Below are 27,642 nucleotides of genomic sequence, written 5' to 3' on the forward strand. Positions count from 1 at the left end.
AGAACAATAAGAGCCGAAAGAGAAAACAACTACAGAGTGGTGTCTACAAACTAACTTGTGGTGACTGTCCGAACACTTACATAGGTCAAGCTGGCAGAACCTTTGACAAACGGATAGCAGAACACAAAAGGGCTTTCAACAATAGAAAAACAGACACTTCTACATACGCACTTCACCTTCTAGATCATAATCATTATTTTAATGAAGAGTTTCAAATTTTGCATATTCAAAATAAAGGCCTTAAGCTATCTTTATTAGAATCTATAGAAATTAATAAATTGAAAAATACAGATATAATTCTGAATGACCGACTCGAGACAAACAGCTCCCCACTCCTCAACCTCTTCAGTTAAAGACTTTAAAAAGGCAAACCCATAGTAAACTAAATCACTTGAGAAAGGCACTCTGCCGAAACCGCTGTAGTCACATAGTTATAATAAATTTTGTGGAAGTATAGAAAACAAACGTTTTCAGTGTTTTATTGTTAGATAAAATTAAAGTTGTTTTTGGGTGTTGTTGTTGGGTCGGAATATTTTTCCAATATTTTTTAAACCCGACATGGATTTTTTACAATTGTAAATAAACTATTTTATTGTACACCTTAAATGATATTCGCGTGTCAAATATAAAATAAATATACAGTGTGGTTAAAAAGTTATGAACCAAATACGAAAATGGCAAAATAGATAAAACACCCAGTATCTTTGTTATTAATGGAATAAGACCCATTAAATATGGTATTTTTGAAACCGCCTAAGTATCCTCTTTCTACAGTTAATGTATGTTACTTTCCCAATGAAACACTCTGTATACACTCTGTGTGTCAAGACGTTCCAAATTGATTATTATCCCTGAATCAAATTTAATATAAACTAGGCTCGTACTAACAAATTCCATAATATCTACTTTCTAAATATATGTCAAAACTTCTAGACATTAATGAACTCAAAGTTTCGTGCATGTTTGCATGCATATAAAGTATGTATATGGAAATTGGGAAGCAGTATCAGATTTAGTGGTGTCACAAACTTTCAACTGCACTGTAATTACATGGATGTTTTGACTGAACTAAAAAGCAAACTGCAAGAACCGATTGTTATATTTGATAGCTTCTACTTAAAGTGTAGCAAGTAATATTCTATTGTTTTTTGTTGGTCTCGATATACAGGGTGTCCCGAAAAGATTGGTCATAAAGTCATAAATTATACCACAGATTCTGGGGTCAAAAATAGGTTGATTGAACCTCACTTACCTATATACAATAGTGCACACAAAAAAAGTTACAGCCCTTTGAAGTTACAAAATGAAAATCAGATTTTAATTCTTTGCGTAAAAATAAGCAACTTTTATTCGAAACATTTTTTCAAATTATGGATAGATGGCGCTATAATCGTAAAAAACGATTGTTGGAAATGGAAAATTAAATTAAAAATGGAAAGTCCCCACTAAAATGGAAAACTTTACTAACTTTTTTTGGTTTTAGGACCTACTCTTCACAACCCAATAGGTCCCCAAAGCGCTTGAGTTACTGCACATTTAGCATACTTCGCTCCTCTACTATTAGGTATAGTCGATTCGCTAATCTGAGACACAACTGTCTACACTACAATCACAATAAAAATGCACTATATACATAGAAATAAACAAACCAGTAAACGTTGAATGTTCGAGGAGCACTCCCAAATCATGATTTGGGAGTGCTCCTCGTGCTTGTTTATTTCTAGTGCATCTTTATTGTGATTGTAGTGTAGACAGTTGTGTCTTAGATTAGCGAATCGACTATACCACTTTTAACCGGCTCTCATATGCTGAATCATACTTGGACTTTAAAAACTCTAATTATTGTGCTCTCAGTGATTATTTTGGGCTTGTTAGTTGGGATTTAATTATTGTAGAAAATAATATTGAAACTGCTTACCTGTAATGAGGAGGAGGCAATTTCTGTACTGTCTCCCGCATCTTTAGCAGCCTATCATGGTCCGATTCTGAATTTCTAATCGCTGTGTTGCAGCCTTGTACTGCGTTCACGAAACTTTGGTAAAGCTGGTAGGTGCATAATGGATTTGGCAATTCTCTGAAAAAAAAAAACATCACGTTAGGTTTTACTATAATCAATATATATTAAATTCAACGGTTGAGAACGAATACGAAGCGCTTATAATATAAAAAAGTACGCTATTAACAGTCTTAGTACCGTAACAGTATTAGTACCATAAAAAGAGGAATATGTCTTTTTTTGTTCTGATTGAGGTCAAAAATACATACATGCTTGTAGTTTCTTTTCTTTCACTGTTTCCCATTATTTAATTGTTAGTCAAAAGAGCCAGGAACTAAAATTCGAATTATTATCCTCTGTGCTTTTTAAGATGGAAATATAAAGCAGAACAGAGTGGTGAATTACTTGACAAGGGAAGCTATAATTGCATTCACGACTTGTCGTTCACTGTGAAAATAATCTTTAGCAAACTAGTTCCTTTTATACCCACAAAAGTGAATAAAAATAAACTAGAAGTAAAGATGATTCAGATTTGATTACAGGATAGGACCTCCACTATGTGCTTATACGTATTTAGATTTCCAATAAATCTCATCAGAGCACCTGTGACAAATCGTGGATGCAATTATAGATTCCCTTGTCGAGTAATTCACCACTCTGTTCTGCTGTATATTTCCATCTTAAAAAGCGCAGAGGAAAATAATTCCACTATTAGTTTCTGGATCTTTTGACTTATGATTCATAGATGGTGCTATTAGTAGCATCTTTTGTAATTATTTTAATAATTACACCGAAAAGATAAGAAATATTTGATTCCAGTTCAGTGCCTCTACACAGGTGGTGTAAAACGTAATAAGACTGCATATTTAGGCTACAATTATGAAGAGAACGATACACTTTTCGGCAACTAGTACCCGAAACAAAGATAGAGCGTTAGGGTAAGAACAGAACAAGTAGGTCGAGGTGGAGGTGTAGGTCGCGGTCGATGTCGACAGCACATAGCAAGGAGGTCACCTGCGCTGTCAGTCGAGCTAGAACCATTATCAAGTGAAGTAGTTTGATGAAATTTAAATGACAAAAAGACTGTTCTTTTGCGGTGTTGTGTCAGTCAAGTGATGATAGTGATGAAATGTCAGCTGTAAATAATCAGATCCTCCTTCATATTTTTCAAAAATTTACTGAATTTAATTACTTTAGAAATTTAAAAATAAACTGAATACAAAAAGGGATTATATAAAAAGTATCAACTCAGATAGCGCAGGTAATGACAACTTGGCTTCGAACGGACCAATCACAGGGAAGCATCCTTTTAGGCCGCGCAGCAGACATCCATGAAAATAAACTCATTTTACAGTCAAACCTGCCATATGCGGATCAATGTGGCGACAGACCGATCCGGATATGAAAAAATCCGGATATCAAGGCCACTACTTCTTTTACAGTCCCTGAAACGTTTTCTCCTTCACACATTCCAGTAATCAACGCCGTCCATAACTTTCGTCGATAAACACGTTTTATAGATTCTATAATACGTTATTTCGCCATCTTTTAGATCTTCTTCTAGTGCGTTGTCCAACAGCAGGACTGCCTTTTTCGGTAGATACTGACGGCGCAGAACCGTCCGGATATAGGGAGGTCCGGATATGACAGGTCCGGATATGACAGGTTGTACTGTATTTTCAAAAGCATCGATGTAAACCTCTTGGATGGCATCGCGCTATACCTCCACCGCGACTTACCTGCTCTGTTCTCTTCCATTCACCGCGACCCACTTGTTCTGTTCTTCCCTAAGAGAGGTCTACGATGGAAAAAGATGTCATGGCTGCGTAATATTCGCCAATGAACAAAAATCCACAGCTATGAAATGCCCAGCAACGCTGCAAAAAATATAATGATTTTCTACACAGAAATGCACGACACCTTAAGAAGAAGAACTCAAAGGTCCGAAGAAAAAATTACCATTAACATTGTTATTCTTTTATTGACATCTATCTCAATCGAATTTAATTAAAATTGTGATGCACGTTATGGAAGCGAACAGGAAATCCAGTAATCTTTAGCTAAATAATTAAAAATCCAAAACTAATAAGATGTTTTTTTAAAATATTTAATATTTGTTTCAGCTCCAACGGAAATAAATAAATAAGTAGTATCTATTTGCTCAGACAAAAAAAATATATAAAAACCAAAGTTGCAACGTTGATAAAATTATTCCTCAGTGGCATTTCAAAAGTTTGGTGTTCTCTTGTTAGGTTTTGAAAAACAAACGAGTAAACATGAGTGCTAAAATGCTTTTAATTTTTGCCGTTGTGCTGCTTGTTGTTATTGAAGACAGTTTTCAATTCCGTAAGTATAGACAAATTCATCTATTTATTACTGAACTTTTAGGGTTTGGATCAGAAAAAAATAAAAAAAAAAATTGAAGGTACTCGTGGGAGTGCCGACAGAAGTGAAAACTTCTTATCGTAAATAAATTACGAGTTCAATGCTTTTTTCCCGTCAAAAAAGAAGTGATACACCTATATCATATACGCGATGCGTATGCCCTATGCTATTTATGTATATGTTACAGTTCAAGTTGATTCTCAGTTAGAGTTGACTCCAACTAGTTGGAGTCAACTCCAACTGAAACGAGCAGTAAAAGATGATTTTAAAAATTTAAATCAACTTTTACTAGTTGGAGTCGATTCAGTAAATGTTTATTATACGAGAATCTAAAGTGCATTTTTGATGAGTGTGCGTTTCTTTGTTTTGACCGTTTCAACTACTTATTAGTATAGTCTGTAACGTCGCCCCCGTTAGATAAATTATTCTGATTCGATTTTTTGCACAAACTTACTCAAAGAAATACATCCGTATAACAATCCTTATAACAAATACACAGGATGTTATGCGGTACCGCGGTCGAAAAATTGTTTAACCAATTTCAGTAAAGTCAGTCAGTAAAGTGACTCTTTATCGAACGAGTCTGATATTACGAGCAGAGGAACAGACGCGTTCGATAAAGAGTATTGAGGTGGTGCGTACAAAATTGTATCGTTAATCATAAAAAACATTAACACTTACTTACAACTTTGAGGAAATTTTTTTAATTTTAGACGAAATAAAAAATTCGTATGACAGTAATGACAGAGGACTTTTGCATGACGGCCGGTTTTGATGTTTAATCGATAGTTATCAATATTGTATACCTACCTAATTACTAAATCTGTAAAGTTTTGATTTATTTTGTATGAATATAATTGCGAAACACTACAGAATTTTACTTTTTGACATAAATTTTATTAATAATAAGATAAATTTTGTACAATATTTTTAATAATTAAAGTAAATAAATTTTAGTTTCACTCAAATAAATAATCGATTGCTGCGATTGACCACTTACATTCAATCTCGGTTAATTTGATTAATTATCGCGGCAGGTAAAGTAACATTCTTCTTTCAATACAACAAAGTGTTACTTTACTGCCGAAAATGAGGGCAAATGAGTACAATAATGAATGATTTTAGTGAAGTGTGGCGATAAACAATGATTTTAAACAAATTCGCAAAAATACAGTTTTTTCACTTCGTACAATTTTTTTTTAGATCCGTTGGGCCTTTTTTTCTCTAAAATTGACTGTTGTCGAGTTATTAGCGACTTAAAATTTGAAAAACGCTAAAATAACCATTTTCAAGGTTTAATAACTCGGTTAAAGATAATTATTGTGAAAGTCGAGCGAGCGGCCGTGAAGTAACGGCATAATCGCTGGCCTCATACGCCAGTGCACGTGGGTTCGAGCCCTGCTAAAGACAAACCATTTTCATTTTCAATAATGACACGAGCCGTCTCACCGTGCCTCGGAGAGCACGTTAAGCAGTCGGTCCCCCTGTCGACACTAGTTACTTGAAACAGGGTTAAAGATGTAATTGGCGCCGGAACTGCCCGAAAGGCAAAAATGCCATACGATATTATATATTATGAAAGTCAGAAACTAAAAAAATCAAAGATTAAAGCTCTATAAGATCCTGAAGAAATTGTTGTCATTATTTCATTAATAAGATATTATTTTTAATTATCAACAATGAGCGCTAACCGTGTATTGAGGCGCCCTCAATGTGAGTGCGAGTGAGATTCACCATTGGATGGCTGGAATGGTGCATCTCTTTAGCACTCACCATTGACGGCCGCCTAATACGCACTTAGCGCTCATTGTTAATAATTAAAGATAAAGCTTAGTAATAAAATAGTGACAAAAATTTCTGCTGGATCTTGTAGAGGGGGCTATAAACTTTGATTTGGTCACTTTCTGACTTTCATAATAATGAATTTTAACCGAGTTATTAAGCCTTGAAAATGGCTATTTTCGCATTTTTCAAATTTTAAATCGCGTATAACTCGACAACAATCAATTTTAGAGAAAAATCACAAAATACCTTTTTTGCTCAGAATAACCCAAATGATCTAAAAAAAAATTGTTCGAAGTGAAAAAATTATTTTTGTGAATTTGTCTAAAAAAACTGTTTAAAAAACAATTTATCGATCAAGGTACTGCCTGGCACCCAGTAGATTTGTTATAAGGACCTCCTTTTTAGTAAGTTTGTGCAAAAAATTCGAATCGGAGTAATTTACCTAACGGGGGCGACGATACAGCCTAGACTAATTTGAACATATTCAGTAACAATTAATTTCTAGAATCGGCTGTTTGTGTGAATCAGAATCAACTTTTACTAAATGGTATTGGGAAGAGTATACTTTTCCTAGTTGGAGTCTACTTTTACTAGTAAATGTTGAATATAAATCTTCATTTTATATTTATAATCAACATTTACTGAAACCAGCCGTTAGAGTTGACTCCAACTAGTTGGAGTCAACTCCAACTGGATAATCAACTTGAACTGTAACAAATACATACACATAATTTATATACGTACAAAATTTATTTCAGCGAAGTGATAACGGTCGCAAAGTCAATATTTCTTTTTCCCCATCCAAGAAATGCACAACGTCCCTAAAGAAATTTGCAATTCAAAAATTTATTTCGTCGAAGCGATGAAATTCCCTAATTTAATATTTTTCCCCATCCTAAAAGTGCACAACGTCCCTCAAGAAGTTTTCACTTCAAATATCTATTTCGTCGAAACGATGATAGTCGCGATGACGGTCGCTAATTTAATCCTTTTTGAGTTCCCTAATTTAAAAAGTGCACAACGTCCCTCAAGAAGTTTTCACTTTAAATATCTATTTCATCGAAGCGATGGTAGTCGCGATGACGGTCGCTAATTTAATACTTTTCCCATCCAAAAAGTGCACAACGTCCCTAAAGAAATTTTCAATTCAAAAATTTATTTCGCCGAAACGATGACGGTCGCTAGTTTAATAATTTTTTACCATCCAAAAAGTGTACAACGTTCCTCAAGAAGTTTTCACTTCAAATATTTATTTCGTCGAAGCGATGATGGTCGCTAATTTAATACTTTTCCCATCCAAAAAGTGCACAACGTCCCTAAAGAAATTTTCACTTGAAAAATTTATTTCGTCGAAGCGATGATGGTCGCTAATTCAATACTTTTGTCCATCGAAAAAGTGCACAACGTCCCTAAAGAAGTTTTCACTTCAAAAATTTATTTCGTCGAAGCGATGACGGTCGCTAATTTAATAATTTTTTCCCATCCAAAAAGTGCACAACGTCCCTCAAGAAGTTTTCACTTCAAAAATAAATTTAATAGAAGCGATGACGGTCGCTAATTTAATACCTTTTTACATCCAAAAAGTTCACAACGTCCCTAAAGAAGTTTTCACTTCAAAAATTGATTTAGCCGAAGCGATGACGTTCGCGATGACAGTCGCTATTTCAATAGTTTTGTCCCATCTAATAAGTGCACAACGTTTTGCCGGTTATTAGCGCGCTCATCATTGTATAGCATAAGCGATGACGGTCGCGATGACGGTCGCAGTGACGGTCGCCATGACGGTCGCGAATTCAATGCTTTTTCCCCTATCCAAAAATCGCACAACGTCCCTAAAGAAATTTTCACTTCAAAAATATTTCTTAAAAAATGCCAAAAAAATGGCTCCGACATAGATCTTCAATAAGCTCGCCAAACATCCAACGAAATAGCAGTGAAAAAGTAAAGCAGAAGACAACAATAACCACATTCTTCTTCTTCTTGACTGGCTTTACAACTCGTGGTGAGTCTTTGCCGCATCCACTATAGCCCTCCATCTTCTACGATCTTGCGCTTCCATTTTTCATTGTTGTACTTGTACTTTAATCCTAGATAAATGGGCGTCAACATCATCTTTCCATCTTTTTCTGGGACGGCCTGCTGATCTTCTACCGTCTGGTCTCTCAAAAAATATTGTCTTTAACACTCTATCTTCCTCTGATCTTACCACATGACCTGCCCATCTTATACGAGTACGGTTAGCTTTTCCATGTCTAACGACGTTTTCAGTAGGTACCATACAGAGCCACCAATGCACCATTACCATTCTCCACTCTCGTGTCAATAATTGACATATACAGTCTTAATTTAGATGTTCTTTTTAGCAACTTAGATCTTAATAATGATGATAGGAAGTATAATGCTCTATTCCTCGCAGCTATACCTTGCTGAGAGCTCTTTTTCTGTGTGATTGTCATCTGTGATTACCCCCCCCCCCCCCATACTTAAACTTTTTCACTATTTCGAAGTTGTGGTCATTAACAGTTATGTTCTGCCTAATTCTTGATCTTGGATTTTTGGTTACGAGCATGTATTTCGTCTTCCCTTCATTTATCCGAAGGCCCAGACTACCTGTTTCTTCCTCGAGTTCTTCCAACTATTTCGAAGTTGTGGTTATTAACAGTTATGTTCTACCTAACTCTTGATCTTGGGTTTTTGGTTGCGAGCATGTATTTCGTCTTCCCTTCATTTATTCAAAGTCTCAGACTACATGTTTCTTCCTCGAGTTCTGAAAACACCTCTCTTTAGAATGAGCGACTGCCTCTAGATCATTAGCAAAGGCCAACCATAGGTTTGATCCTCGATTCGCAAATCCCCGTGTCAGCTCTGATACTATTTTCCTTGTTGCATATTCTAAAGCCAAACTGAATAGCAACGGTGATAAGGGATCTCCTTGTCTAAGTCCTGATGTTAAACTAAATATGGTATCGATGTTTGTACCTGCGCCCGCGTACCAAATAACCACGTACTAGTACACAAAAAAGATGTCATAAAGTAACGGAAAAAATGTTTTGATCGTTGGAGTGGCACGAATGGAGAAGCAATATAGTACTAGTATACCAAAACAACAATGCACAAACTACGGACCAGAAAACTACTTAGTCACACCATCAAAATATGGAAAAAACTAACTGATAGACGGATACGTAAAGAAACCAAAATAACCGAAAATCAGTTCGGATTTATTCAAGTGAGATCAAAAACAGATGAAACCGTTCATATCGTATACAGAGTGAGTTTTATGTATGGAAACCCTCAATTATCTCGGAAACGCCTTGCACTATTTTTATATTTTATTTTATTTATTTATTAAAACTTACAAACACCACCTAGGTAGTAATTACATGTAAGAGTGCTCATTACTTACTTGGTATAACAATATACACACAAAAAATACAAAAAAAATACAATATACACACAAGTTCAAAATAAAAACACAGAAAGTAAACACATTAAAAAAAAGACACAAATTAATAAAATTTTAAAATTGAGTCCAATACTTATCTATTCATAACATTTTTTAATATCCCTTACACTACAGTTAGACCAGGGCGCATCTGTAAAAATATTAGTACATTTGGATGTTGAGAGGTGACTCTAATTTTTTTTGCAGAAATTGCTTGAAAATAGCTCAAATAATAATATTTGAGTTATCCTCCCTCTCAAAAAGGTCCGGAACATTGTTTAAATAATCAAAATGTCAAAAAATGAAGGAAAAATTCGATTTTTTCTTCGTTTTTTGATTATAACTTTAAAAGTATTCATTTCCGAGAAAAGTTGAACTGGCATAAAAGTTGCGTAATTAAATTTCCTACAATATAGAATTGGTTAAAAATTTAAACAATAGTCACCCTTGTTGCAAAATAGCAATACTTGCGAAAAAACCATACAAAAACAAGTATTCGCATTTTACGTTTTTCAGCCATTTATGCTACACTTAGGACCTCCATATTTCACTCAGAAAAACTTTATGATACAGTAAAATAATACTGTAAATTTCATTAAGATCGGTTTAACAGATTTTGCAAAATCAATTTTGCAATCCAGCTTTCGCAAAAAAAATCATTTTTTCAAAATGTTACAGGACTGAAAATAAAGCAGATAGAAAGTTGATTTTTTTTTGCTTATAGAAGTGTACTGTACCTTTCACTTGCAATTTGCAAAACTAAAATCGATTAACTACCACGGCGTCAGGAATTTTTTTAAATTAACATTAATTATTGGTGCTACGCGCAGGACAGCGGATAGTTTGCTCTGATTGGGCATTCCAATGACCTTTGATAATGACTGATACATTTAAATTTTTATTACATTTCGATATAAATAAATAAATTTGTTTATTGCAAAATAAAAGCACATAGGTACTCTATCCTTTGAAATAACACTTTTTTTAGCAAAAACTTTCTTTGTTCATATATTTTAACTTAGAGAATAAAAGTTTATTATTTTTAAACATATGAAATTGTTTAAACAATATTTCACAAACAATAATAAAATTAGTTTGATTTTTGTGGCATTAAAATATTAAAATACAACAAAATATAGAGTAAGAGAAAAATATATTAGATAAAGATTGGAAGAAATTTTGGTGGAAATCAACTTGTGTGAATCGAACACCGCTGTCCTGCGCGTAGCACCAAAAATTAATGTTTATTTAAAAATTTCCTGACGCCGTGGTAATTAATCGATTTTAATTTTGCAAATTGCAAATGAAAGGTACAGTACACTTCTATAAGCAAAAAAAAATTCAACTGGCTATCTGCTTTATTTTTAGTCCTGCAACATTTTAAAAAAATGATTTTTTTTGCGAAAGCTGGATTGCAAAATTTATTTTGCAAAATCTTTTGAACCGATTTTACAGTATTATTTTATTATATCATAAAGTTTTTCTGGGTAAAATATGAAGGTCCTAAGTGTAGCATAAATGGTTGAAAAACGTAAAATGCGAATACTTGTTTTTGTATGGTTTTTTTTCGCAATTATTGCTATTTTTCAACAAGGGTAACAATTTTTAAATTTTTAACCAATTCTACATTATAGGAAATTTAATTACGCAACTTTTATGTCGGTACAACTTTTCTCAGAAATTAATAGTTTTAAAGTTATAATCAAAAAACCAATAAAAAATCGATTTTTTCCTTCATATTTTGACATTTTGATTATTTAAACAATGTTCCGGACCATTTTGAGTAGGAGGATAACTCAAATATTATTATTTGAGTTATTTTCAAGCAATTTCTGCAAAAAAATTTGAGTCACCTCTCAATAGTCTAAGAGCTAGTGAACCCTCCGACTAACGGTCGTCCTGTAAGGCTAGAAATTTTTCTAGTGATAATTCATAGCAAATCAAGGCTAAAAACCATGAACTGGCAGGTATCAGCGGTGCACGTGTATCTACCAGGTGAATCGAAAAGTGCAAATTTAGGGGGTAAAATAAACTTTCTCCTGTAAGGTTTAAATTTAAGCATGTGTTTGAGTAAGTCATTTAGAAGAAATGTGTACAATGACAGGCGGTTCTGAACAGCATAAGACCTTGCCAGGCGAGGGGAAAGATTATGGGTGTTTCCTAAAATTATTCTTTTTGCATCGAACAAATTTTTTTTAGGTTTTTTGAATAATTCCAAACAGAAAAGGTCTTTAGTGATTTTTCTCTTAAGTTCATAGTTTTTGTTATATAAGCGATTGAAAATTTTGAAAATTGCGAAATCGGCCATTTTTAACCCTAAATCGGACATTTATCTAAAAATTTCAAAGTTGCCAAGGTAGGTAGATATTCTTTAAACATTGATTGATGAAATCCCAAAGAGTTTTTTTTTTAATACAATATCGGAAACGCCTTTGTTTTTTAATTGCTAATCAAGCGGGCGCGACACTGTGGTATAAGTGAGGACGTTTGAGTTGGCATAAATTCATTATCTCGCAAATGGGCAAATTTCGAGAGAAATCCTCAGACAGGTCGATTTTTATTTTTAAATTAGGACTTTTTGGCATATATGTAATACTAGTGACGTCATCCATCTGAGCGTGATGACGTAATCGATGCTTTTTTTAAATGAGATAGGGGTTACGTGATAGCTCATTTGAAAGGTTATTTAATTCTCTATTCACTAATATAAACATTAACATAATTATTTATACAGGGTGTACAAAAAAATTTTTTTTTATTAAATTAACTTTGATTAAATTTGACAAATAGAAGAAAACATTTTTTTGTACACCCTGTATAAATAATTATATTAATGTTTATATTACTGAATAGAGAATTAAATAACCTTTCAAATGAGCTATCACGCAACCCCTACTCCTATTTAAAAAAATCATCGATTACGTCATCACGCCCAGATGGATGACGTCACTAGTATTATATATATGCCAAAAAGTCCTAATTCAAAAATAAAAATCGGCCTATCTGAGGATTTCTCTTGAAATTTGCCCATTCTCGAGATAATAAATTTATGCCAACTCAAACGTCCTCACTTATACTACAGTGACGCGCCCGCTTGATTAGCAATTAAAAAGCAAAGGGGTTTTCGATATTTTATTGCAAATAACTCTTCGGGATTTCATCAATCAATGTTTAAAGAATATCTACGTACATTGGCAACATTGAAATTTTTAGATAAATGTCCGATTTAGGGTTAAAAATGGCCGATTCCGCAATTTGCAAAATTTTCAATCGCTTATATAACAAAAACTATTAACTTAAGAGAAAAATCACTAAAGATATTTTCTGTTTAGAATGTATCAAAAAACCTAAAAAAAATTGTTCGATGCAAAAAGAATAATTTTAGGAAACACCCCTAATCTTTCCCCTCGCCTGGCAAGGTCTTATGCTCTTCAGAGTCGCCTGTCATTGTACACATTTCTTCTAAATGACTCACTCAAACACATACTTAAATTTAAACCTTACAGGAGAAAGTTTATTTTACCCCCTAAATTTGCACTTTTCGATTCACCTGGTAGATACACGTGCACCGCTGAGGCTTGCCAGGTCATGGTTTTTAGCCTTGGTGTGCTATGAATTATCACTAGAAAAATTTCTAGCCTTACAGGACGACCGTTAGTCGGAGGGTTCACTAGCTCTTAGACTACAACGTCCATCTTAAAACAGATGCGACCTGGACTAAGTTAAAGAGGTCTATATCACAGATCTTTATTAACGCATTACACTGATAATATTGCATATAGTTTTTTATTGCACAAGAATTATATGGACTACAAGAAAATAGGTCATTACTGTTTACCCTAAGGTTGACCTTTGGCACATGAAACCTAATAAAGTTGATCAAACCACATGTCTTATATTGAACATTGTTAATAATATTATGAATAAACACAACACAATGCATATTTCTTCTTTGCTCTAATGACTGCAAGCCAAATATTTGAAGCAACTCTTTTGATGGCATAAGGTGAGTATACACATTGTATTTCTTAAGGTATATATACACCTTAGAAATCTTTTTTGTACCTTTTCTATATGATTAATATACTTTGGCTTCAGGAGCCCATACCACTGATGCATATTCCAAGTTTGGTCTGACTAAAGCGTTATATTAGTCTAATTGTTGTGTTTATACTAAAGTGTTCGACATTTCTTATTACAAATCTAAATATGGGATCCCTTATATGTTTTGGTGTCTTAAAGGGTTTTCTAATGTGGCCGATCTTACAGTGGTAATTACATTGTTGTCAGATCTTCAGTTTTTCCTGAAATCTAATGAACTTTCTTATTTCAAATGGGACACCCTGTATATTTTTTGCGTTTTGAAGTCCATAAGAAATACTGATTATTTTTCATGTACATTCCCTATACCTAGATGCCATATTTTCGGAGATGTATTATTTCGGATTATATCAACAATTCTTAGGTTGAATTATTTTTAATAGTGTGCTTTGGTTAATCTATTAATCTTTATTTTGAGTTATGAATTCTGACTATAGATAGAAATAGTTTTCTTTTAAATTAAATAATAGTAGAATTATTCAATCGTATTAGGAAAAATGTTCAAAGTTAATATATAAAATATTTTATAAAAAAATGAATAACCACTTTCAATTTCGTTGCAAAACGAAAATACAGCCGAACCATATTCCAGTCCAATCAGAGAGTGCTGCAAGCACCTCTACCGGTTTCGAAACTTATTAGTCTCTCATCAGGAGGCACATATGCTGCTCTCCCTGATCCAACCAAAACAAACCCCAGCGTGCAGTCCCGAATTGCAACGAACGAAATGGCATAGATGCCCTAGCGGCAACTGCTAACAAAAGACTAAGTTTTCACTCTAATGGCATATAACATATCCCACCAGAATGAAAACAATGGGAACCTTCTCTGGTTACACCTCCGAGGCTTCTACAATTTGCAAGCCATACGGATGCTGAGACTAAGGAAGATGAGGGAATTCTACAATTTACAATTCACGTCACATCTGCTCAGCGCGGTAAAGTTCCAACGAGACTGGTTCCCTTCATACTCCACACAGAGTAAATGTAAATAAAAAATGAATAACCACTTTCAATTTCGTTGCAAAACGAAAATACAGCCGAACCATATTCCAGTCCAATCAGAGAGTGCTGCAAGCACCTCTACCGGTTTCGAAACTTATTAGTCTCTCATCAGGAGGCATATATGCTGCTCTCCCTGATCCAACCAAAACAAACCCCAGCGTGCAGTCCCGAATTGCAACGAACGAAATGGCATAGATGCCCTAGCGGCAACTGCTAACAAAAGACTAAGTTTTCACTCTAATGGCATATAACATATCCCACCAGAATGAAAACAATGGGAACCTTCTCTGGTTACACCTCCGAGGCTTCTACAATTTGCAAGCCATACGGATGCTGAGACTAAGGAAGATGAGGGAACTCTACAATTTACAATTCACGTCACATCTGCTCAGCGCGGTAAAGTTCCAACGAGACTGGTTCCCTTCATTCTCCACACAGAGTAAATGTAAATAAAAAATGAATAACCACTTTCAATTTCGTTGCAAAACGAAAATACAGCCGAACCATATTCCAGTCCAATCAGAGAGTGCTGCAAGCACCTCTACCGGTGGTTATTCATTTTTTATTTACATTTACTCTGTGTGGAGTATGAAGGGAACCAGTCTCGTTGGAACTTTACCGCGCTGAGCAGATGTGACGTGAATTGTAAATTGTAGAATTCCCTCATCTTCCTTAGTCTCAGCATCCGTATGGCTTGCAAATTGTAGAAGCCTCGGAGGTGTAACCAGAGAAGGTTCCCATTGTTTTCATTCTGGTGGGATATGTTATATGCCATTAGAGTGAACACTTAGTCCTTTTTTTTTTTAAATATTTTATTTTTATATCGGCGTCCCTCAAATATGTTGCGCCCCTAAAAATTTGGCGCCCCGGGCGACCGCCCGGCTCGCCCGCCCCTTTATCCGGCGCTGCATGTTAATAGCCAATGTTCGCAACGGACAGGGAACTTGAAGAAGAACACTGCTTTAACTATCTCGGATCTACTATAACCAACGATGGCAACGGATAGTAGAAGTTCGGAGACGCATTGATTTGGCAAAAAATGCGATAAGCCGCCTAACTAAAGTTTGAAAAGGTGGGACAGAAACCTGGACTCCTCGCCCACAAGAATGCCAAAAAATTGATGTCATTGAGATGTGGTGTTGGAGAATAATGATGCACATACCTTGGACAGCTCATCGGACAAATGTTTCCAAAAAGGACGTCTGTTGTTTTTCTTGTATTTATTGTTTTCTAGAATCGCTACTTCTTTCTGCGCTCTTTGTTTTTTAGGTACGTATACAGAGCGAGCCAAAGAAAACAGTCGACCTCGATATTTGGCAGTATTTATTAGATTTTAAGGAAATGACGAAACAGGTCGATCTTTGATCTAAGGGTGACACATTTTTACGGTACATACATTTGTCATTTGTCAACCTCCTACCTTCCACTTCCCCCTCCCCTTATTTTTAAATAGGGATTAGGAGTCGTGTGCTAGCTCATTTAAAAGGTTATTCAATTTTCTATTCAGTAATATAAACATTAACATAATTATTTATACAGGGTGTCCAAGAAAAAAATATTTTAATTAAATTAATTGACATAAAAAGAAGAATGTATGTAATTTATTTAATTCAAAATACATTCTACTGCTGTGACAAAACAGAAAAAAATGTTCTTTGATAAATAAACATTGCTTTTCGCTTAATTTCAATGTTCAAGCTGCCACCTATCTGCCTCTTGGTAGGTTGAATATTGAATTTCAGCAAAAAACAATATTTATTTGTCAAATAAACATTTTTCTCTGTTTTCTGTCAGTGGTAGAATGTATTTTGAGTTAAATAAATTGCATACATTCTTCTTTTTGTGTCAATTAATTTAATTCAAAATATTTTTTCTTGGACACCATTATAAATGATAAATAATTGTATAAATAATTATGTCAATGTTAATATAGAATTGAATAACCTTTGAAATGAGGTAGCACACGACCCCTATTCTCTATTCTCCATTTAAAAACACGGAGTGGAGGAAATGGAAGGGAGGGGTTGACAAATGACAGATGTATGTACCGTAAAAATGTGTCCCCCTAGATCAAAAATCGATCTGTTTCTTCATTTCCTTAAAATCTAATAAATACTGCCAAATATCGAGGTGGACTGTTTTCTTTGGCCCACTCTGTATACATTCTCCTATGTCTATCATGCCTCTTGACTTTTGCTTGGTTTTTTAGAGCCAGTATGTCGATATTTAATTTTTCAGCTTCTGTAGCAATTTCTTCTAATTTTTTTTCCGATCCCTTGAACGTTTCAAGTTGCGTACTTCATATTACATTGTTGTCGCTTTGTGCAAAAACACGTTTTTATGGGAGATGCAGTACAGGTTAATCGTTCCAACCACCAATGTGGAGACCCAGTGATCTTTTGAATCGAGGACTGTCTCTTAGATTTAGACCGATTGTCTGCTATTACTTACGATATCTGCATTTTCTCTCTGGTTCTCTGCCATTTGACGTTGACCATCAAGGACAAATCATTTTGAGTTTAAAATAATTTAAACGAAAAAAGTAAATGATCTGATAGTTGTAGAAATGAAATAAAAACGTCCTAAGAAAAATTATTCCTATTTAATAGGCGCAACATTTTGGGCTAATGCATTTTAAATGTATTTATTATTTTTTTTTCGAATCCTGAGAAAACTAATAAGTATTTTTGAAAAATTTGAACGCACAATGAAAGATTACGTTAGTATCGAGTGCCGAAAGTCTCTGAAAATTTCTATATTTATTTCAATAAGTTAAAAGGATGAAAAAAAAGAGAAAATTTAGTGTGATTTTTAATTTCAAATATCTCATTCAAAGAAACTTTTTGTTTATTCTAAGGGACTTTCGGCCCTCGGTAATAATGTAATCTTTCATTCCGCATTTAAATTTTTCAAAAATATTTATTAGTTTTCTCATGATTCGAAAAAAATTAATACACTTTTAAAATGCATTTGTCCGAGATTTTGCGCCTACGCTCATAATAGTAATAGCTGATGAGACCCTCTCATTTCCGATACAATTTCTTTCTAAAATAGTTCAGTAAATAAAAAGCTTGGCTACAATCAATAAAGGGTAATTAATAACTATATATTTATGATTGTTTGATTTGGTCTATTTTTAAATGTACCTTTTTAAAAAAGGAAAGGGCCTATTGGGATAAGCCTAACTTAAAATTTTTCTTTTTCGTTGTAGCAAGACCTGGTGGCAACGGCGACGATAGAGGACATAATGGAGGTGGCACAGGACAAGGTGGTGGTAACGGACAAGGTGGTGGTAACGGAGATGGACGTGGTAATGGAAATGGAGGTGGTAATGGAAATGGAGGTGGTAATGGAAACGGTGATGATAACTGCGATAACAGTACCAGTACCACAGAAGGCACTACTGTAACACCTACTACTGAAACACCTACTACTGTAACACCTACTACTGAAACACCTACTACTGAGAGCAATGACACAGATGAAAATTGCGATGAAAATTCCTCAGAAGAAAGTAGTGAAAAATCTACTGAAAGAAACGTCACAGATGATAATAGCGACGAAAATTGCTCAGAAGAAAGTAGTGAAGAATCTACTGAAAGAAACGACACAGATAATGGAAATGGAGGTGGTAATGGAAATGGAGGTGGTAATGGAAATGGAGGTGGTAATGGAAATGGAGGTGGTAATGGAAATGGAGGTGGTAATGGAAATGGAGGTGGTAATGGAAATGGAGGTGGTAATGGAAATGGAGGTGGTAATGGAAATGGAGGTGGTAATGGAAATGGAGGTGGTAATGGAAATGGAGGTGGTAATGGAAATGGAGGTGGTAATGGAAATGGAGGTGGTAATGGAAATGGAGGTGGTAACAGTACCAGTACCACAGAAGGCGCTACAAAGCCTACTACTGAAAAAGCTACTACTTTAAAACCTACTACTGAAACACCTACTACTGAAAGCAATGACACAGATGAAAATTGCGATGAAAATTCCTCAGAAGAAAGTAATGAAAAATCTACTGAAAGAAACGTCACAGATGATAATAGCGACGAAAATTGCTCAGAAGAAAGTAGTGAAGAATCTACTGAAAGAAACGACACAGATAATGGAAATGGAGGTGGTAATGGAAATGGAGGTGGTAATGGAAATGGAGGTGGTAATGGAAATGGAGGTGGTAATGGAAATGGAGGTGGTAATGGAAATGGAGGTGGTAATGGAAATGGAGGTGGTAATGGAAATGGAGGTGGTAATGGAAATGGAGGTGGTAATGGAAATGGAGGTGGTAATGGAAATGGAGGTGGTAATGGAAATGGAGGTGGTAATGGAAATGGAGGTGGTAATGGAAATGGAGGTGGTAATGGAAATGGAGGTGGTAATGGAAATGGAGGTGGTAATGGAAATGGAGGTGGTAACAGTACCAGTATCACAGAAGGCGCTACAAAGCCTACTACTGAAAAAGCTACTACTTTAAAACCTACTACTGAAACACCTACTACTGAAAGCAATGACACAGATGAAAATTGCGATGAAAATTCCTCAGAAGAAAGTAATGAAAAATCTACTGAAAGAAACGTCACAGATGATAATAGCGACGAAAATTGCTCAGAAGAAAGTAGTGAAGAATCTACTGAAAGAAACGACACAGATAATGGAAATGGAGGTGGTAATGGAAATGGAGGTGGTAATGGAAATGGAGGTGGTAATGGAAATGGAGGTGGTAATGGAAATGGAGGTGGTAATGGAGAAGACGATGATAATTGCGACGACAATTCCTCAGAAGGCAGTAGTGACGAATAACGACAGACGTAAATGAGAAAAATACTAATGTGTTGTATTTCTTAAAATGTATGTTTTCTTTTCATATTAATTGTATATTTGAGATACTTTTGTCATAATAATATAATGAGGGCATTAAACTTTATAATATTAAAAAGATTGCTAATTAAATAAAAAATAAAAAAAAAAAAATATTCTGTTTTGACATGATAAATTAATAACACTGATTACATACGATACTTGTGTGGGTTTAAGGAAATAAAGAATATGCCGACAATTTTTGAGGCTCAATAACATTATTAAATTAAAAGATCACAATAAAATTCTTCAAATATAACTTATAGTCCATGTGGTGAGACCGCTCCCGTCTGGAAAAATTTCTGATGAGGTTTCTTTGTGGATTCCTATTTAAAAATGTCCCCTTTAAACAAATCTGAAGGGTGCCGGGCGGAATTTTTGGGCAGAAATGGTTTAAACAATTTTTTTAAACAAATACAAAAGATCACGTTTTTTTGCTCTGGAATATATATTTTTAGGTTTTTTGGGCCATTCTAAACAAGAAAGGTATCTTATAATTTTTCTTTAAAATTGATAGTTTTCGAGTTATAGGCGATTTAAAATCTAAAAATGCGAAAATACGCATTTTCGAGGCCTAAAAACTCATATTTAAATTAGTATTTTTGAGGTTGCCCGATACTTAAATTGAAGTTGAAACATTCAGCTTCAAGATTCTGAAGAATGATTGCGTCTAACCTTAATTTAAACCTTTGATTTTTTTGCCGGTGCGGCGCACTCTATTTCAAAAATCTCCAATTTTCCTCAGAAAAATGTGTTTTCTAGATTCCTTGGTACATTCTAAATAAAATAAGTTTCTTGACATTTTTCGCAAAAGTTAACAGTTTTAAAGTTATAAGCGATTTAAAATTCAAAAACGCGTTTGTTTGGCATTTTTCGGATTTTAAATCGCTTATAACTTTAAAACTATTAACTTTTGAGAAAAATGTCGAGAAACTTATTTTATTTAGAATATCCCAAAGAATCTATAAAAAATATTTTTCGGAGGTAAATAGGAGATTTTGAAATAGAGCCCGCCGCACCGGCAAAAATATCGGATAAACACGCATTTAAAAAACAACCGTATAAATTAAGGTTAGACGCGATCACTCTTCAGAATCTTGAAGCTGAATGTTTAGTCTTCAATATAAGTATGTGGCAACCTCAAAAATACTAATTTAAATATGAGTTTTTAAGCCTCGAAAATGCGTATTTTCGCATTTTTCAGATTTTAAATCGCCTATAACTCGAAAACTATTAATTTTTAAGAAAAATTACAAGATACCTTTCTTAATGTTGTTCTGAAGCTATTTCCTTGTGGCATTTTTATAATCAACGATTTCTAATGGGAATAAGCCACAATTTTACCAAAAAAATTATTTTATTAACGTTTCGAAGCCCAAATCGGGTTTCGTTGTCAAAATACAAAATACTACTAGAATAAACAAAAATGTTGTTGCTAAGTAAAAAAATTCTTCTAATAATTTATTTAATCTGACTCATTTATATTGGCAATTCAGACGTATATTATACATTTTAAAGTAGAAGACTTTAAAATGATATCGCCAATATTTATGAGTTGCGTTCATGGGACGACTTTACTAAAAGATAGTTCATTCGATTACATGAAATCAATCCCAACTCAAGAATATCCGTCACAAAAAAATCATAGCATATGATCTGTCAACCAAATGCAACGATGACGGTAAAATTCTCGCGTTAGAGATTCCATAGTAAATCACGAGGGAAAACCAGGAAAAAACCTCGTCCCAGGAACGCAACTTATAAATATTGGCGATATCATTTTAAAGTCTTTTACTTTAAAATGTATAATATACGTCTGAATTGCCAATATAAATGTGTCAGATTAAATAAATTATTAGAAGAATTTTTTTACTTAGCAACAACATTTTTGTTGTCCTTCAGATTTGTTTCAAGAGGACATTTTTGAATAGGAATCCACAAAGAAACCGAATCAGAAATTTTTCCAGACGGGAGCGGTCTCACCACATGGACTATTACAAATATCCCGTGCTCTAAAATTCGTTTTAGTCCTTTCGCTGACGGTAAAATATTGCAAAACCTGTAAATTTTAAAGAACTGCTTAGACTGACATGGGAACACTACCTGGGGTAATTGCGGGGTGAATCGAGTGGCTCTGCAGTTACCACAGCCGGCCCCAAGCCTGGATAAAATGTGGAGAGTGATTGGCAACGTTAGCAACCCACCAATCAGAAAAACAAATACTGCTCAAAGAAACAATGTGAAGCCTCGGAATCGGATTGATCATAATGAAGACGACCATGCCAAAAAATAAGAACAAAAGAAAAACATTGATGAGAATTACCACATGGAACATCAGATCACTCAACACTAGAGATCAAGAAATCACCCAAGTATAGTCCAGGAACCGAAGCTTTTCACCTCGCAATTTTTACAGAATGGATCGATTTGCTTGAAAATTTATGAATAAGTAGTGGATAGTCCAAGGATCAAAATCTATATGATGCCGAAAGGCGCTTTTACTATGGTGGTGGTTGCCACTCCATATCGGGGGTGGAAATTTTTTGAAGTTATACTTCTTTACCGGCGATAGAGGCTGAATTTTTATACGGTAAAACCTAGCGACCGGGCGCATGCGCATTATACCTTTGTTCTGATTGGTTGGATATTCAAATGACATGTCAAAAATTATCCAATATGGCAGCTGTAGCATAGCTGTGGTTTGGACGGTTTTTGGTTATGTCGTTGATTGAAAAATATAGAGTGGTTGTTATACTGCCTTTTTAAATAGTTTTCATATTATATTTTTGGACTTATTAACATGCATGTTGCATGTCATTGTGGAAGCCCAAACTGTGTGAGTGCGATTTTCAATCGCAAAATTACTGATAAAAACCTATTCGCTCGAAGAGGTAGAGTGTGGAGAACTGTTGTGGATAACATCAATCAACCCGGAACGATTTACGATCTCACTTATTCAAAACTAAAGAATCGGAGAATCCAGTTATTACTGTCAATGATTACTGGTAAGTGTTTTAAAAATAAGTTGATAAAATTTGGTTCCTACATTTGAACATAGCCACTTTACACATTGCAAGTAATTGCGAAATTTATAGCACAAGTTCTTGCAGCAAGAACTTCTGCAATCAGTTGCAACTTGCAACTAGATTTCTGCAATAAAATGATTACAGGGTACAAGTAATTGCATAAGCTGACATGAAATAGACAGAAACTTTGACCTAACCATAAATTTTAGGTTATGTTGTTTTTATAAATTAAATGTGATTTTTTAAGTAGAGTTATCAGATATTAGATTAAAAAGGTTAGATTATTGAGAAAATTATAATATGTGTTATATATAACAATTGCAGAAAAAATTGCATGAACATGTTCTATTTAGCTGCAACTTCTTGCAGCAGAACTGCAGACTGTCTCCTTATATGCAATAAACCATTAGCTCATGTGATGCTCCAGCTACAATTTGCTTAATCCATATTTTATAACTTTTCCTCAGCTTTTCACTTTCATGTATCACATTGTTGTTAGCATTAATGGTTCTGATTTAAGTCGAGCTGCAATGCCACTTTTTTTGAATAGCGTAGTTAACCATATATTATCTGGTAAAGTATCCAAAAATGTTTCTTACGAACTTGGTGTCAGTGTTCTGCTAACTGCAAATTATATTCATATTTACTTTCTTTATTGTTTGAGAATAGTCCGTCCGCTACAACTTTTCCCATGCGGTACGATTTATTTTCAATCAAATTAAGTCAAAACAGGAAGTGGAACGTATGCCGATGTGTGCAGTATATAGTATACAGTATACAAAATGTATATACACATCGACGTTCGTTTCAATTTATGTTTTGATTTAGTTTGATTGAAAATGATTCATACCGTATGGGAAAAATTATAGCGGACGGACTATATCTGCATAAGTATGCTCTACAAACTCTACATAAATCACTCTGTTTATAATGATCAGCTATTGCCCAAAAATTATTAAATGAATTGAGTCATTCTTTTTTTATATAATTTCGATTTACATTTGATGTTACATTTATCGTTACATCGAGGTCCCAATTCTCTCATTTACGTTAATTTTACAGTTTTTCTAGTGTATTCTTGATCAGAGTTCCTCAGTTTCTTCAAAATTTAATTTTGGAAACACCTCTTTGTCTCTCCTTTCCAAGATTTTTCTTCTTTGGAAATTTTTCCTTAGCAGACGTATATAATAATAAAACTAATGCCTTTGATGCAGGAAGGGGTTTCCGCTGTTGTAATTGAACATGTAATCCACTGTGAACATCAGATATAACAGTGGAAGTTAGTTCACTCGTAAATTATATAGATGTTACAATGTGTTTATAAAAATATTCATCAATAATAGAAATTTATAGTATTGTAACATTGGTTACAAAGTTTTTCCCACCGAGTGATTCAAAATTTGCACTTACAATGAGGTTATTTTATTAAAAAACTTTATACAGTGGAACCTCGATAAGTCGGATTAATCGGGACATCGGCCGATCCGGGTTATAGAAAATCCGGGTTAGCCGGAGTATATGGTAAAAATTATTAAAATACGGTATACTTAGAGATAAACTCCATTATAAATGCCAAAACATGAAATCCATATGCACAGTACATCTAAATTACATACAGTTGTATAGAGTATTGTTTATTTCTTGGTAAAAAACTCAGTTGAAATGAAAAAAATTTTGTTTTGTCTGATGAAAATCGGTCCGGGTTAGCCGGACTTCCGAGTTATCGGGGGGTCGACTTATCGGGGTTCCACTGTATTTAGGTACATGATAGGATAAAAGTTTTTAGATCAAAATGAAAGTTGTCCTTTATAGAAATCATTTAAGCAATAGTTGAAAAACATTATAAGTGGAGTTACAATGTTATTCATATCAGGTGTAGTTGTGATCTAAAATTTAAATTGGATTAATTTTTTTTGTAGGCTATACAGATAAATCAAAAAGTAAACATAGAGGACAATGATGCATTAGAGACTGGCATATCATCTCATACGGACAACACCGTAGGAGAGTTTTTTTATATTTGAACAATTCAGCTTCGCTTCAAAGAAAGTTGGACGCCTTGAAAAAAAAATTTAAACTCACCGTTTGGACTTATGGAAGATATTGAAAATGCTATAAAGTAGGGATATTATACGGGATTTGTATATACTTTTGTAAATAATATATTGTATGATATTTCAAAAGAAAATAATGAGTACCACCAGTGTTACTACAAATGGCTAGTGAATTTAGTAAGTAATTTTGCCAATTTTGTAAAGTTGGCAAGAAAATAATTACTAAATAGTTGGTAATTTTGCCAATTTTCGCAAAATTGGCCAAAAACAAAAAAAAATATCTACTAAAAACACTAGCCAGTTGTGTCTGAGTTTAGCGAACCGACTATAACTCTTGTTAAATTAAGGTTGAGTTTACACTTTTGACTTGCCTACAGATTTAAAAATATTTTTGTCATAATATACAGTATGTCCCTGTAAGTTGGAACCATAATATGGAAAACTTTTTTATTATTCATTTTATGAAAAATAGTTGTTCTACATAAAAGGTTCTGCAATATCTAGAATCTCTGATTCAACCATCAGATAGTAAATTTTTATGGGTATTACACAGGATATGTCAAAAAATATGAATTTCACTCAAGAGAAAAGTAGCTTTATTTTTACAATATTGAACATTGTTATTATGAACAGTTAATTGGAATTAGAACTATATTCTAATATGCAATTACGCATAAGTTCTTGGGAACTAAATAACCTACAATTTCATATTGAAACATTTTTTCGTATCTCTGGTGCTAATCTTTCTATTTTGAAGAGAATGGCATTTTTTACCAAATTAAAAAAATTCGTTATTCGATTTAAACGCCAGTTTTTTTAAAACTAATCATTCTAAGCCAGTCAAACTCCTACAATCTATTAATAATACATAAATAAAGAAGAATAAATAAGGCCAATGACCAAAAACATCGCTATCTTACATTATTATACTTCCAATTGGATTTTTCCTTTTTTTTTCAAAAAAATATACATATTGATTTTTTAACCGGAACTTCTTTATTTTTTATGAGTATTAGAAAGTTTGGTAAAAAAGAATTTTTTTAGGTTTTTACAAGATCTATAAGGCTATTAATATTAAATCCTTTTAAAATTCTCAGTCACAAAAAGAGGTGCCATTGAAAGGGTTGCTAAAGGTGGTTTTTGCATGTTATTACAAGTTTTAATTCTCAATAGCTCACTCAATTTTTGCCGTAGAAAAATTTTTCAAACAATGTTCTTGGGAATTAAATAAGCTACACTTTAATATTTAAATATTTTTTCGTATCTCTGATGCTAATCTTTCTATTCTGAAGAAAGGGGCATTTTTTACTAAACTACAAAAACTCGTTATTAGCTTTTAACTCCATTTCTTTAAAAACTAATCATTATAAGCCGATCAAACTTCTAGTGCCTATTAATAACACATAAATAAAGAAGACCATAAGTAAACAAGAATAAATCAGGTCGATGACTAATTTTAATTAGGGTGGTGATTAGGGGGTTGTTTCCGATCACTTTTTGTTGAAAACAAAATAGGGACTGACATTATTTTCATTATGTCACTTCATTCTTGAGCTAGAGACTTTTTTTTATTTCTGGAGATAGAAATTTTTAAATAAACTTACGTGTATAGAAATCGGCCCACTTAAAAATTTGGTCATTTTTGATCTCTCGTATTTCCTAAACCTGTTGGCCGATTTAAGTGATTTTTTAATATGTTATAGCGTGACTCTTTAACAATATTGCTAAACATATAAATTTTTATTGTATACCGAGTGTACGAATCAAACTGTGTCTTTTTCCTCAAAGTTCGCATCACCCTGTGGAAGATTCTAGCATTTATAAAATACTGAAATTAAAACCCAACTACAGCTTCAGGCTTTCTTAATATTCCGTTTTTTGATTCATTCGTTTATGTTGACTAATAAAAAAGTTAGATACTTTAACAACTAGACATGTTCTTCATCAATACACGGTGTTTCTAAATAAGTGCGACAAACTTTAAGGGGTAATTGTGAAATGAAATTTGGTGGTTTTTAAGACGTAGTTATTGCACATTTTTTGACATAAAATTAAGAATTTAATATTCACCATTAGCGCGCATACGGGTAATATCACCGATCATATTACCCGTATGCACGCTAATGGTGAATATAAAATTCTTAATTTTATGTCAAAAAATCGGCAATAACTATCTCTTAAAACCCACCAAATTTCATTTGCATATCTCAACCGGTTTTAAAACAATAAATAAATCGTCAGTTTGTAAGAAAAAATTAAACATCTCGTATCTCGCAAATCAAATATTTACAAACATACGTTTATAAAGCAAACTGTCATAATTTTTTCATGCAGAATTATACCTTAATGTTTGTCGCTCTTATTTAGAAACACCGTGTATTGATAAAGAACATGTCTAGTTGTTAAAATACCTAACTTTTTTATTATCCAACATAAACGAATGAATCGAAAAAGTAGTTGTAGTGGGGTTTTAATTTCAGCATTTTATAAATGATAGAATATTCCACAGGGTGATGTAGTCCTGTCGCCAGTGGGGGTACAACGGCCTCCTTAATTCAGATGGACTTACCCAAGTTTTTTTATGTATTTTGATCCGTAGAACACGAATTTTTTGGGTAACAGTCGATCTGGATGTCGATAAGATTGTTATAAACAAAGAACTTGAGGAATCACATAACAGCAATTTTTTGCAAAACAAAACATTGTTTTGTATTTTTTGGGTCATTCTAAGCAAAAAATGTTTTTTCAAGTTTTTTCGTAGTATGCATAGTTTTCGACAAAAACGCGGTTGAACTTTCAAAAAATCGAAAAATTGCAATGTTTGAACCCAATAGCTTTTGATTGAAAAATAAAATAGCAATTCTGCTTACCGCATTTGAAAGTTTAAGTCAAATTCTATCGGTTTTGATTACTTTCATTGCTAAAAATTAATTTCTTTATTGTTAAACAAAGCTATAAACACATAGTGATTGAATGATGTTTTCAATGCATT

General features: G+C 33.7%; 2 protein-coding genes across 9 annotated transcripts in view; one reads left to right on the forward strand and one right to left on the reverse strand.

Moving 5' to 3' along the window:
* LOC114337406 (GTPase-activating protein CdGAPr) overlaps window positions 1–27,642 on the reverse strand; it is a 697,382-nt gene that overhangs the window by 139,164 nt on the left and 530,576 nt on the right. For all 3 annotated transcript variants that reach the window (XM_028287837.2, XM_028287844.2, XM_028287832.2), the window contains exon 8: window positions 1,919–2,074. In XM_028287837.2, coding sequence (XP_028143638.2) covers window positions 1,919–2,074 — 156 coding nt within the window. The remainder of the gene's footprint in view (window positions 1–1,918; window positions 2,075–27,642) is intronic.
* Window positions 4,193–19,632, forward strand: LOC114337718 (uncharacterized). Of its 6 annotated transcripts, none has more exons than XM_050643695.1 (4): window positions 4,193–4,342; window positions 17,928–18,578; window positions 18,834–19,121; window positions 19,377–19,632. In XM_050643695.1, exons 1-4 carry the CDS (start codon window positions 4,273–4,275, stop codon window positions 19,511–19,513), a joined length of 1,146 nt encoding a protein of 381 aa, XP_050499652.1. In that variant the 5' UTR covers window positions 4,193–4,272; the 3' UTR covers window positions 19,514–19,632. The 6 variants fall into 6 exon arrangements, with proteins under 6 accessions (XP_050499652.1, XP_050499653.1, XP_050499647.1 ...); XM_050643696.1 differs by having other exon boundaries at window positions 17,928–18,560; XM_050643690.1 differs by having other exon boundaries at window positions 17,928–19,121.

The sequence above is a fragment of the Diabrotica virgifera genome, chromosome 2, assembly GCF_917563875.1.
Source record: "Diabrotica virgifera virgifera chromosome 2, PGI_DIABVI_V3a".
Taxonomy (NCBI): Eukaryota; Metazoa; Arthropoda; class Insecta; order Coleoptera; family Chrysomelidae; genus Diabrotica; species Diabrotica virgifera.